The sequence below is a fragment of the Camelina sativa genome, chromosome 14 (genome assembly GCF_030686135.1).
Source record: "Camelina sativa cultivar CO46 ecotype springtype chromosome 14, ASM3068613v1".
NCBI classification, from domain to species: Eukaryota; Viridiplantae; Streptophyta; class Magnoliopsida; order Brassicales; family Brassicaceae; genus Camelina; species Camelina sativa.
The window spans coordinates 21549122-21563581 of NC_141893.1; the positions used below are offsets into that span (position 1 = coordinate 21549122).

Genomic DNA, 14460 nt, shown 5'->3' on the forward strand with positions numbered 1-14460 from the left:
ATCCAATATTAAAAATAAAAATCTATATAGATGTTAAATTTATTTTATTAAGGAATATATAATTTATCTATTTCTTTTAACATTTATTCACAAATAATTCTTTCTTTATTTTCCTGTATGCACTTGGCATCTCTTACAACTACTTTCTTTTCATATTCCATTATCTCACTTATAATATATTGATTATGAAGACATATCTATAGCTATTTTTAATCTTTTAATATTTTAATACTTTTTTTTATCGGTTGAGTAATCATTGCTTACTAATGTAGACATAAAGAAATCTTAGTGAATATACTCACTCCTTTATCGCTGAAACGACCCGACCTGTTTTGTTTTTTTAATTAATAAATAATAAATATAAATATAATATAAAATACAACTAGTGGTCCTATACCCACTAGCCACCTATCCACAACCACAGACAACAGCGGAAATATCAATATCAATAAATATCCAATAATAATATAACCAATAAATATCCATAACAACAATCCAATAATCAAACATCAGGAAACATGAAACCGGCAACCTAACAATGTTCCTAAAAACCCAACTCTAGCAATCTAGCAATTCCAGACAACATACAATCGAGTCCCTAGAACATCCTCCTCTTCATCGCCTTGATTCCACGATCACACTTTGCCTTTTCCTTCAACACAAACACATATTGAGATGCAAGAGTATTTGATAAACAGTCAGTGAGGCAATCCTCCCATCTACTGGGCTATACACACAAGCAACAGTGATTCCAATGTTCCAAACAAACAAGAAACAAAACATACAAACCAGGAAATCAAACATCGTCTCGCTGGAAGGGAGGTGTCGACCGACACCAGCCAAGTGTCGACCGACACTGGCGTTGGTGTCGATCGACACTACCCCACAGTGTCGATCGATGCCCAATTTGCTGGTTTCGATCGACACACCCTCTGCAATCGCGATCCGCTCGAAGCCGAGAGTTGAATCTCGCTCCCAACCTCCTCCAAATCGCCCAATACTCATAACCCAAGCCAAATACGTCCATAGGAACCTGTAGCAACCAATCCCAGCAAGAAAAACACACAAAACAACAACAAACAAGCAAGAACAAGGAAATCAAAGGCTTAGATTAGCCATGGTCATGCACTCACCTCTTTGCAAGAAGATTTAGACCAACAACAACAAATCCAACCTTCCTAGCAAGCTTCTAACTCCTTCCTAGCCTTGGATTTCTCAAGAACAGCAAGGAAATCTCCCAATCTCTCTCTAGAACCTCAAAACACTTTTCTCTCTTTTGTTTTTCTCAAAAGCGGCGTGAGACAAAACCAAACACGACCTAGGTCGTTTTCTCCCTTTAAAATCTCGGTTCAATGGTTTTCCCTAAACCAAACCGGTCTAAATCGATAATTAAATCGAATTGGTCGAACCAGAGAATATTGGTGTCGACCGACACCACCATGGTGGTGATCGACACCCAACCCAGAAAACCAATAATTGGTTCGCGGATGTTACAATTGAGAAGTTTCTTTGACAATGTTGTAATACACGTAAATTTTGCTATAATTGAAATAATAATTTACACCGACTTTTACTCGATAACATGAATTTATAATATAACACCAAGAATTGAATAATCTGTTGATTTAATATATCTTTAAATTTTTTGTGTTTGTTTTTAAAAAAAACTCTTGTAACTCTTGAAAATAATCGTTGTTCCATTAAATATATGATATTTTTATTTTTCTCCTATGTCTAGTTTCTTACAAATATTTACGCAATCATTATATATTATGATAGAAATATCTAATTTTATATTTATATAATCTCTATTCATAGTTTACTTTAATATTTTTTGGTTGTATTTTTTTTCGTTTTTAGTTTAAATTATTGTTTTAATAATAATAAAATATTACAAAAATGAGTGAATTAATTGATGCATTTACTTTAGCTTTTTTGTCCTCTGATGATGTGGATTAATTTGTTAAAAGAGAAAATAAGAAGTGATGAGGTGGAGGAAAAAAAAGCCAACTTTTTTTTTTGTCAACCATTAGACCACAACAGGCCGGTCCATTAGTCAAATCCCTACAATCGTAGGGAGCGGGACTCGATCCCTGACGTGATGGTACCTTGTACATTAAAGACTTACTATTGGCCACAGAACTAAGGTCACTTAAAAAATAAACCAACTTTGTATATATAGATATATAAACTATTCCGAGGATTTGATTTTTTTTTATAGAGAACAAATCAATCGAAAGGGACCAGACTAAAATCAAAGAACTCATAGGAAAAAATTATTGGCAACAAAATATATATATGATTTTGTACTATCAAAGAAACTGAAATCCATGTACTATGTTTGTATAAGTCAAAGAAACTGAAATGCAAACAAAACCATTTAAGGTGGTAGAACATCACATGTTTGGGAATATGACACTTTGAACAGTTGATAAGAAAACCTCTCTCATGGTGAAAACCTCTCTCTTCTCTTCCCCTCCCCCCGATGCCGGCCTCACGCTGGTGGTCGGTAAATTTCTTCGGATGTCGAAAAGGAAAAAGAAGCCGCTAAAGGGAGCTGTCCTTGGCTCATAAAAATTCGCTACAGTCTACGCTCGTGCTTCCCTCCCCACTCAATCCAAAGCCCGACATGAACCCAAAGCGGGCTCTGCAAAGGATCCGGCGATTCAAGCACCCTCCTACTAGCGATGCTTCCGTAGAAGGTAATCTTTGCCCAGATCCGAGTTTGGGCACGACCTCGGGTTCCGTGCCTATCTCAGATCTATCGCAAGTCACCTTGGTTTCAGATTACACTGTTGATGGCTCTGCCTCAGGTGTTGGGTCCTCCGCCATAAATCACACTCTAGAGTCTCCGGCACCAGCCGTGTTTGATGGCTCTTCTAAAGTAGTAGTACTGATAACTCTCTAATTTACATGTTTTAGACACCCTTTTTCATCTATGTTTTGCATTATATATACCCTAACCTTGGCATTTTTAGGTCGATAACCTTAGGAAATTGCATTTAGGCTGTTTAGAGTGCTGCATTGTTGGATTTGTGCATTTTGGATGAAAACAGGTGCTTTGGAGCCCAAAAAGGGGAAGAATGAGGTAAAACCGGAACATGTACCCGAAGGAGTGATCGTGCGAGAAGAACAGTCGAAATCTTAACCCGACCAAAGAGGATCTAAGAGCAGAAAGAAAAACCCAAAGACCTACCCCAGCATCCACACGACTCGAACATCGTGCAGACCTTCGGGTAGAGCTGGGAAGCTAGGTTAAATGGGTTTCTATATATAAACCCCCTCCTTATTTTCTCTCTACCAAGCCGCAAACACTCACGAACCAGAGAGTGAAAGCTTCTGAGAGAGAGAGAGAGAGAGCGATTTACACTTTTTCTTACTTTGTTAGGATTCAGTTTTTACTTCTTTTGCTACTCTTTTCAGTTTCGATTTTGTATTCTATCACTTTTATCTTATTTTCAATTTAATGCAACTTTCATTTGTTTGTGCTTTTATGCTATTTACCATGAGATATGAGTAGTGAATAAAAGTTTCTAAGGATGGGATAGGCGAGTATGTGCTCTTGATCGATTAGGATACCTTAGCTTGGTTGTTTATTCTATAAAAATTCCTTTCTAGATTGGTAGTCTTAATGCTATTTTCAGACCGAGAGGTTGAGATTAGATCTAGGGTCTTTTGCCATCGAGAGATATTGTTGAAATGCTTGAACCAACCAATGCTAGAGATTTACTCACTTAGCCTAAGAGATTAGATGTGTAAGGAGTTTATTGACAATAATGAATCGGATTTTAATGCCTCCTTAGTCATGTTTCTCCAACGAGAGTTGGGTAGGGGAGTGACTAAGGTTGATTGTTTCTATCACGAGAGTGTTTTTGCAAGGTTTAGAGATTCATTGTCTAGGGAATATTTGCTTGAGGCATGTGAGATATCCCAAATTGATCAGGAGCATTTATGAGTCGATTACCGCTTCCTTAGGAGCTTTCGTACTTGATTGTTTAGCTTTTTACCTTTAACTCGACCATTTACCTGAATTGGTACTCAATCACCAGCCTTGTCTATACCCTCGAGTTGTTCATCTTTGTGTTCTTGATTTCTTCTGTTATCCGATTACCCACTCGATCCAGTACCGGAATGCTTGCATCGTGTGGTTCTTGTTTTATTTACCTTTTTGTTTCTTTGAGGTTATTAGATAAAACCCCATTATTGTTTGGCTTGACTTACATTGTTCTGATCACATCTTATCTGCTAGCATAACAACCATTTGGATTGATAACCCTTTGTACTACAACTGCATAGGGAATTGATACCCTGGGTGAAAACCTTCTTATCAAGTACCGATGGTCATTGGGAAACTACCTATAGAGGTCGAGAACGCTCCCGCTGAGGCAGCCAAACCTGCATCAAATCTGGATCTCAGGGTCGATCGGGTCAAGGGTTCCTCAAAGAAACTCAAGAAGACGGACTCAGGTTTCACTCTTCGCTCTGGAGAACTGTGTGTCAGCATCCCTAATGAAGTAATCTCAAGAAACAAAAAATATTGGGAGTTCTTTGTTCTGGGTCAGTTCTATTCAGACCCTCCATCTCAGGGCATGATCCACAACATCGTAAATGGTATTTGGAGTCGCAATTACAGGGACATTTATGTCTCTTAAATGGAAGGTAACACCTTCCTCTTCCGGATCCCAAATGCTCAGACTCGCAACAGGGTTCTAACTCAAAGCTTATGGCAAATCGAAGGCCAAACAATGTTCGTTGCAAAATGGGAATTTTCTTTCATCCCTGTCAAACCAGAGCTTTCCTCTGCCCCCATCTGGCTTGAGTTACGGAACGTACCCTTCCAATTCTTTCATGAGAAAGATCTTGAGTGAATCGCGAGTCTAGTTGGTGACCCTCAATGCCTTCACCCCTCCACTGCTAATAAAACTAACCTTGAGGTGGCTAAAGTCTTCATGCTTATCGACCCAAGGAAACCACTCCTGAAAGCAGTGAATGTAAAATTTGAATCTTGTGAGATCAGTAGGATCCTAGTCTCAAGCCCCTGGATGCCGCCTGTTTGTGCACACTGCAAAGAAATTGGTCGCAGTCTGTGACACTGTCGAGCAGCCTTTATCACCTGCACAGCCTGCATCTCCACCACCCACCTTCCAAAGACTTTCCCGAAGTCAAAAGGTTAAGAACCCTAGGTAGGATAAAAGAAATCGCAGAAGGAGATCAAAGACCCTGATTCCTTCCTCGTCTGACGCAAGGTTGGGCCCGAATCACAAGGGACCTTTGGAATAGAAATGGCAAATCAAGTTGGTTCCAGGACAGGGGGAAAGCTTCCCTTTAGGGAGAGTGATGAAACCTTCAAAAGAATTCCCTCGAAAGTTGTCCCGGGTGTGTCGCCACAACCTCAATCTTTTGCTAGCTGCAAGTCTGATGACGCAAGTACTTCAGCTCTCGTCCAGTCTGCAAATTGGAGTAGCTCCTCTGATAATGAGGTCTTTGAGGACTCTTCGGATATTCTGTCTTCTGACTCTGAAGAGGAACAGTTTATAAAAGTGTTGTCTTAACGACAACAGAATATCCAGCAAGGCAAGGGCCTCAAACTCTCTCATTAATTATGCATACAGAGGGAAATTTTTGTTGGAATGTCTGAGGCTTCAATATCTCTAGCCATCAGAGCGGATTTAAAAAGTGGTTCAGGGCTAATAAGCCATTTTTGCGGTCTCATCGAGACTCATGTAAAGCAGTCTAAGGATCAGAAGTTCATCACCACTCTTCTTCCTGGCTGGTCTTATGACTCTAATTATGCTTTTTCAGGCTTAGGCAAGATTTGGGTGGTTTGGGATCCTAGCGTCCATGTAGTGGTGATTGAGAAGTCCCTTCAAATGATCACCTGCGAGATCCTGCTCCCTGGTTCCCTTGACAGGATTGTGGTTTTAGTGGTGTACGCGGAAAATGTGGAGGAAAAGAGAAAGGAGCTATGGTTTGATATTGTTGAGCTGTACAAAACTATAGGTGATCGTACCTGGCTTGTCTTAGGCGATTTCAACCAGGTACTCCATCCCCAGGAACACTCCCAAGCAGCTTCTTTAAACGTGGACAGGAGAATCAGAGATTTCAGAAGCTGCTTGATGGATGTTGAATGATCGAATTTAGTTTACAAAGGCAATACCTTTACCTGGTGGAACAAAAGTAGTTCCAGACCAGTGGCAAAGAAGTTAGACCGCATCCTGACAAACGACAGTTGGTGTATGCAGTATCCATCTTCTTACGGCTTTTTTGGGGAACTAGATCTCTATGATCATGCCTCTTTTGCGGTTGTCCTGGAGGATTTCCCTGTCAAAATGAAGTGTCCCTTCAAATTCTTTAACTTCCTCCTCGACAACCTGGAGTTTCTTAATCTTTTCAGAGAGTACTGGTTCTCGATCAATGTGTTTGGCTCTGCTATGTAAAGAGTTTCAAAGAAGCTCAAAGCTCTAAAAAGACCAATAAAGGAGTTCAGTAAAACTAACTACTCAGACCTTGAAAAACGCACCAAGGAAGCTTATGAACGACTATTAAGCTGCCAATCCCTCACCCTTGCTGACCCCTCAGTTCAGAACGCGGAGCATGAGCTTGAGGCACACCGCAATTGGCTTATCCTCTCTAAGGCCGAGGAAAATTTCTTTCTTCAGAAGTCTAGAGTGTCTTGGTTTGCTGCGGGTAATAGTAACACTAGCTGTTTCCATCAAGTCGCGGATTCAAGAAAAGCCATTAACACCATTAACACATTGGTTAATGAGTCTGGCTTGAATATTGATTTTTTTTTAATAATAATAACAACAAATAAAATATAGAATTAAGCATCCCATACTACTTAATTAAACCAACCCAAACCACAACTCCTCATTAAACCAGCAATAACCATTAAGCACAACGGAAACATATCAATAATACATAAGCCAACATTTCACCAATACAAAAACATTTTCTAACCATTCTATCCAACAACCTAACATAACTATAACCAAGGTTCCAACATAAACAATATATCCAACAACACACAAACGAGACCCTAGATCATCCTCCTCCTCATCACCATGATTCCACGTCACAAACCTGCACACCACAAACAACAATTAAGATGCGTAAGTATTATCACAAATACTTAGTGAGGCAATCCTCTCATCTACTGGTCTATACACACAAGTAACTGAGATTCAAATGTTAATCAACACAAACAACACAACAAACCAGGAAACAAGCGACGAACAAGTTGGTGTCGACCGATGCCAAAATGGTGTCGATCGACACTGACCTCTACTTGGTGTCGACTGACACCCACCTGGTGTCGATCGACACAGACCCCGAAGACACGTTCTGCTCGAGGCCGATCATCGAATCTCCGTTTCCAATCATCTCCAATCCATCCCAAACTCACCCATAAGCTTTAGGAACCTATGAGAACCATAACACAACCACCACAAGCAACAACAACACCACAAACAACATAGAACAAGCAAAACATAAGAGATCTCAGGCTTAAATCATCCATGGTTATGAACTCACCTCTTTGCAGGAAGATTCTGACCAATAGCAACGAATCCAACACCTTAGGAAGCTCCTCCTTCGTCATTAGCTCTAGATCTCCTCTCCACAGGAACAGATCTCACCAAAAACCACCAAGAACAAGCCAAAAACCTCTCAACTCACAAGTTCTCTCCTTTCTCTCTTTTCTTCTCCCAAGCGGCGACCAAAACTCTCACAATCCACGACCCTAGGTCAAATTTCTCTATAAATACGCCGATTTGACACTTCAATTGAACTAGACCGAACCAAAACGACGAATTAAAACAACCAATTGATGGTGTTGATCGACACTCCCCTTGGTGTCGATCGACACCCATTTCCTAAATCTCCAATTTGGTTCGCGGATGTTACATCTTGATTGGTCGGCTTCAGAGTTTTCTCTCCAAGGTCATCTCCCCTGCTCAGTCTGCTTTTCTCCCTGGTCGATCTCTGGCGGAAAACGTTATGCTCAACACAAAGTTAGTTTAAGGGTACAATTGGTCCAACATCACGCCCCGCGGTATGCTAAAGGTGGACTTCCGCAAAGCGTTCGACTCTGTGAGATGGGATTTCGTTATTTCAGCCATGAAAGCCCTTGCCATCCCTGTCAGATTTATAAACAGGGTACATGAGTGTATTTCCACTGCTTCCTTCTCGGTATCAGTAAATGGCTGTAATAGGGGGGTTTTCAACAGTACAAAAGGCCTACGACAGGGAGACCCACTCTTCCCTATCTGTTTGTACTTGCACTGGAGGTTTTCTCAAGGCTTTTGCATTCGCGGTATGAATCAGGATATGTCCATTATTACCCCAAAGCAGTGGTGTTGCAACTCTCTCACCTTATGTTTGCTGACGACGTAATGATCTTGTTCGATGGAGGTAGTTCCTCTCTGCATGATATATGTGAAACTCTTGAGGATTTTGCATCATGGTCTGGATTGAGAGTCAAAAAGTCTAAGAGCCAACTATTCCTCGTAGGCCTCGACACCATTGAGCAACAGGTCGTGGTCTCCTATGGTTTTCCTTTAGGATCCCTGCCAATCAGATACCTGGGCCTCCCTCTCATGAGCAGGAAGCTCTGTCTCGCCGAGTATGAGCCTATCCTCAAAATACTATCCTCCAGAGTCAGATCATGGAAGACTAAGCTTCTGTCTTTCGCAAAACGTGTGCAGTTAATAGCATCAGTCATCTTCGGTTCCATAAATTTCTGGATGTCTACTTTTATTCTACCAAAAGGATGCATAAGGAGATTGAGAGTCTCTGCTCTATATTCCTATGGTTATGAAACATTGATGAGGGTAAATTGGCAAAGGTTTCTTGGGATAAGTGCTGTCTACCTAAAAATGAAGGAGGATTAGCCCTGAGGAGGCTCTCCGAATGGAACAAAACCTTAAACCTGAGACTAGTTTGGTTGCTGTTCGACCAAAAGGACTCACTTTGGGCTAAGTGGCACCACCACCACCACCTCAAAACTAGATCCTTCTGGGAAATTGTTGTCACCCCATCGGACACCTGGACCTGGAGGATGCTACTGAACCTAAGACCTCTCGCGGGGAATTTCGTTAAGGCCATCATACGCAATGGTTCAAGGGCTTCATTTTGGTTTGATAATTGGACTACCATAGGTCCGCTGATCAAGAGCTTGGAGACTATTGCTCCCGTCAGCTACGAGTTCCACTTACTGCGAAGGTGGTCGATGCGTACCAGAACATGGCTTGGAGACTCCCCTTAACAAGATCAGAACCAGCGCTGTTTATTCACAATCATCTCTGTTCTCTACCGGCTCCCTCCCCAGACCAGGCTCAAGACTACTACATCTGGAAGGTGAATGACTTTGAGTGTCAGGATTTCTCAGCAGAAAAGACTTGGGATGCTTTGCGACCTCGAGCAATTGTAAAAGATTGGACCTCGTCAGTCTGGGTTAAAGGTGCAATGCCCAAGTTCGCTTTCCACATGTGGATTAGTAATTTGGATAGACTCCCTACCCGTAATATACAAGCTCCACGAAACCATGATGACATGATGTATAGCACACTTTTAGACAGTCTCTTTAAAATTGAGAGATATCATATTATTGAAGAAAACATACAAACACACACAAGATGACTCCTCATGCACACATATGCAATGACTCTCACAAACATAAGTCAATCAGAAAAGTTTCCTAATTCTCAGACAAGGGGAACTACATTCTCACCAATCCTTGTTAGAGTTTTATTTAATGAATTTGATTTAATTAAATTAAACTAAGAAGAGAACTTGTGTCCATCGATGAATATACATGTACCTTCATTCTTCATATACGTCGATTGGAAAGGACACATATACATCGGTTGTAGAAACAACGTTTGGTGTAATTTATAAACACATCACTTGACATAAACGAGATATAATAGTTTCGTCTCTTCTTTTTTTTCCCATAAATTTCTGAAAGAAAAACAGAGTATAGACGTCCACTTAACTACTTATACCATAAGGACGAAATTCTATCTTAGGAGATTGCTCAAAGCAAGCCTCTATCATTCTACTATTTGTTCTAACTTTGAAGAAGGAGAATTTGTCAAGTGAGTTTCTCTTTGATATGTGTGTTTGATATGCTTCTATATTCTGGAAGTATCAATCTAAGACATAATTTTTCTCTTTGTTGTTTTGGAATTGATAGATGGATCAATCTGCTTCTGTCGTGAAGAAATACATTGAAAAGATGTTGTTTTATCTAACAGCGCTGCATCTGGCACAATACCTGACTTCGGAAGCACCGGAACTTCCTGCTGAAGGTGACATTTCAGTTGAAATCATCAAGGCATCAGAGGCATGAGTTTTTGTGCAAGAATTATATAATTAATGCCTTAGATGATTCTCTCTACGATGTTTATCACATTTTCCAAAGCCCAAAACAGTTGTGAGAATCATTGGAGAAGAAGTACAAGTCTAAAGTTGCAAGTGCTAAGAAATTCATCGTTGGAAAGATTTTGAATTTTAAGATGAGTGACACCCTCCCTGAATTTTGAATAATAAATATTAACTAGTGGTCCTATATTTACTAGCCACCTAACCACAACCCAAACAAACAGCAGAAAAACCAAAAGAAACCTTTAAACCAATAACCAATAAATAATAAACCAATGATTCAATCCAACAGAGTCATAACATAAAACCAGTAACCTAGCAATGTTCTAATGACCCAACTCTAACAACATAAAAGAAGTCAGACCACAATCAACGAGCCACTAGGACATCCTCCTCTTCATCACCTTAATTCCACGATCACATTTTGCCTTTACCTGCACCACAACACATATGAGATGCGTGAGTACTTAGTAAACACTCAGTGAGGCAATCCTCCCATCTACTGGGCTATACACACAAGCAATTGAGATAACTCTAACCATCAAACAACAATTAACAAGCAAACAACAATCAACAAGCAAACAACAAACCAGGACTACTGCATCGACCGACACCAAACCATGCATCGACCGACACCATATAGGGTAGCATCGACCGACGCAAGCTAGCATCGACCGATACAAGACTCGCTTGCATCGGCCGATGCTCCTAGGTCAAATCGCGTCGTTCTCACGTTGCATCGACCGATGCACAAAGTGCATCGATCGACGCACATGTCGAGCATCATCTTCCTCGAAGCTCCTCGCCGGATCTCCATCCCTAAACCACCCAAACAAAATCCAATGCCACAAAAAAGCTTCCCAAAGCCTCTTACGACTCAACAACGTTCTAACAAGCCAAATAACACATACAACAAGCAAATCAGAAAAATCTCAAGCTTAGATAAGCCATAATCATGCACTCACCTTTGCCAAAGAAGATTTTGACCCTAATACGATAGATCTACGCTCCTAGCACGTTCCTACAATGCTCCTAGCTTCAGATCTCCCACGAACAGCCACCAAACTCCCAAAATCTCACCATTAACCTTAAGAACAGTTAATAACTTCTTTTTTCTCTTTCTTTTCTTTCAAAAGCGGCCAAAACCACTAATGACGACAAAAGCGGCCAAAACCACTAATGACGACATCCGGTCGAGCACCGTTCGAGCCACCGGTCAAGCCACGTCTCGAGCCCACGTTCGAGCCACCTTCGAGCCATCCGATCGAGCCCACGTTTGAGCCACTTTCGAGCCATCCGATCGAGCCCACGTTCGAGCCACCTTCGAGCCACCCAGTCGAGCCACCCATCACGCACGTCACTCGACTTCGTTCGAGCCACCTCGCTCGAGCCACAATGAGATCACCGACTCGATCGCACATGTTAGGAAGATGCCCCGTCTCATACGCTTGAGGAGATTCCCAAACCGACTCTTTACCTTGTCGTTTTAAGTTTTAAGGATTTACATGTTTTTACAATAAATACATTTTGTTAAGTCTTTAGCCATATATCTTTTATCTCGTTTTGTTTTTTTCCTTAAGGTTTTACCTAGCCACCTAAAACGTTCTCAGACTTTGTAATCTGATATCTTTGAGTTTATTCAGTTTTTGCATTTGATTTCTTCTACAAAGTTGTTCTTCCCATTTTTTATCTATCTAATGATGCTTGATTCAATGTTTTCTGAGTTTGCATCATTGATGATGATTTCTAGATCTGAGTAGTGTTAGAGTTCTTGAGGATGGGATAGATTAGGTGGAGGATCTTAGGATGTAGGGTGTTTAAGCTTTGATTTTGTATGATTCCCTTCTGGACTAGAGTTAGAAATACTAGTTTCTCTCTGATCAATTGGAACTAGGGCTTAGACATTTCTACATCCAAAAGTTGTTCGATGAAATGTCTGACCAACTAGTGCCAGAGACTTACATTCCTAGCCTAAGAGATTAGTTGTCTAGGATGTTCGTTGACGTGAATGAACTTGTTTGTCATGCCTGCTTGATCATGTTTCTCTAGTGAGAGCTAGGTTTGGAAGTGGTTAAGTTTGAGTAGCTTCTATCAAGAGATTGGATTAGCTAAGTAGTGATGTTCATTGTTTAAGGATAGTTTGCTTGTGGCATGTTAAACACTCTATAGACTAGGATACTCCACCGACATCAATTACTCCCATCCATAGGACTTCTTTCTTTCTGATTTTTATTGCATCTCTGAGACTGTTTCGCTTCTTGTTGTTTAGTTCATGTTTAGACTTGTTTCTATTTTCATTCATTTTTGCTTCTTGTCATGCATTCTCGTTTCTAGTTCTGTAACTCATTTCCGTTTTGCGTTCTAATCATTTTAGGATTGTTAGAGATAAAACCACTCTTTGAATTGGCTTGACTAGTGATTTCTTGATTGCATCTCAATTGCTAGTAAAGTTTCCCAACTGGATTGAAACCTTAAGTATTACAACTTGTGATAGGGGATTCGTTTTGCTACATTTAAGATTTCAAGTTTTGCAAGATTCAGTTCTGTTACACTTCTCATTCTGAGTATTGACTTGTTTTGGTTGTCTCCTTGTTTGTTTTGCATATCAGGAACCTGTTGATTGCAACCTTGCATGCACACCAGATCAAGAGGACACCAGAATCTCCTTACTGCTATCGACGACATCAATCGGTTACAAAGACCACGACAAGCTCATCCTCTCACTGATCATCCCGCACCAGTCACTATAGAACAACCTAACAGACCAAGTACAAGAGGGACCTCAAGACTGTCAACGACAAGCTTGATCGCCTCTTACTAAGTGTGCAGAAGACCATCCACTTTGTATCTGAAGATGACCATTTCCAAGTTCAAGATGGGGATGGTGATCAATCTGGAGAGGTCAGCTACGTCCAGAATCAAGGTGGCTATAACAACGGTTAAAACCCTTATACGACGAACCCCAATTAGTCTTACTGGAGCACCAACGTTGCATATCCACAAGATCAAGTGTACCCTCCTCAGCACCAACAACAACGTCAATGAAAACCTTTTGTGCCTTACAATCAAGGATTCGAGCCTAATCAACAGTTCCAACAAGGTTATCAAGCTCCCTCAGGACCACCACCAGGATTCGGCCCCTCAACCGGTTCAGCCTACTCCGGCTCCTGATCAAGAAATGAAGCAAATGATGCAACAACTTCTTCAGGTTCAAGCTAGTGGTTCTCTGGATAAAAGTTTTCTCTAACCCCAAAACGCAGCGTTTAACTTAAATCGCTTCCCGACAAACCGGCCTTGCATCGACCGATGCACCTCCCAAACCGGGATTCCGGTCCGCGGATATTACACTTCCAGTGGTGAAACAAGTTGAAGAAATTCAAGTAACTTCTCATGAATTGGAGGATGAGGGTATGGGGCTGAATGAAACTTTTCTGGTTGCATCCATTATTGAAAAATTGCCTCCAACTTGGAAAGATTTCAAGACCCACCTAAAGCATATAATTGAAGATATGAGTCTTGAGCAGTTAATTCTGAAACTTCGAGTCGAAGAAGAAAATCGCAAGAACGAGAAATCTGAATTCTCGTCAATGGAAGCAAAGGCCAATTTAGTTGAGGGAACAATTCCAAATTCAAGGGCTTTAAAAAGAATTCAAACGTTAAGAGAATGTTCATTCCACCAATAGGTTCTAACTTCAAGAAGAAACTATAAGATGTTTATTGGGTGTGTGGAAAGCCTGGCCATAGAGCTAAGGACTGCCGCCAAGAAAGATGGAACATCTTGTAGAGATGCAAATAACGCAAACCTTGTCGAAGATCAGTTTGTTGCCGTAATTTCCAAAGCAAACATGATGAAAAACTCTAATGATTGGTGGGTTGACACTGGTGCGACAAAGCATGTGTGCTCTGACTTGATTATGTTCGCAACGTATGAACACGGTTCTGGTGGAAAAAAAACTGTATATGGGAAACGAAAGCACATCAATGATTGAAGAAAAATGCAAAGTGGTCTTGAAACTCACATCTGGGAAGGAACTTGCACTCACCAACGTGCTCCATGTTCCTGAGATTCGAAAGAAT

At 40.8% G+C, this 14460-nt stretch overlaps 1 protein-coding gene across 1 annotated transcript; it reads left to right on the forward strand.

Annotated features, from left to right (window-relative positions):
- Positions 1–8055: 8055 nt before the first annotated feature.
- LOC147928509 (uncharacterized) lies at positions 8056–13326 on the forward strand. Its single transcript, XM_087486174.1, has 5 exons — positions 8056–8157; positions 8229–8845; positions 9159–9426; positions 10196–10345; positions 13147–13326. Exons 1-5 carry the CDS (start codon positions 8056–8058, stop codon positions 13324–13326), a joined length of 1317 nt encoding a protein of 438 aa, XP_087342300.1.
- Positions 13327–14460: the final 1134 nt, after the last annotated feature.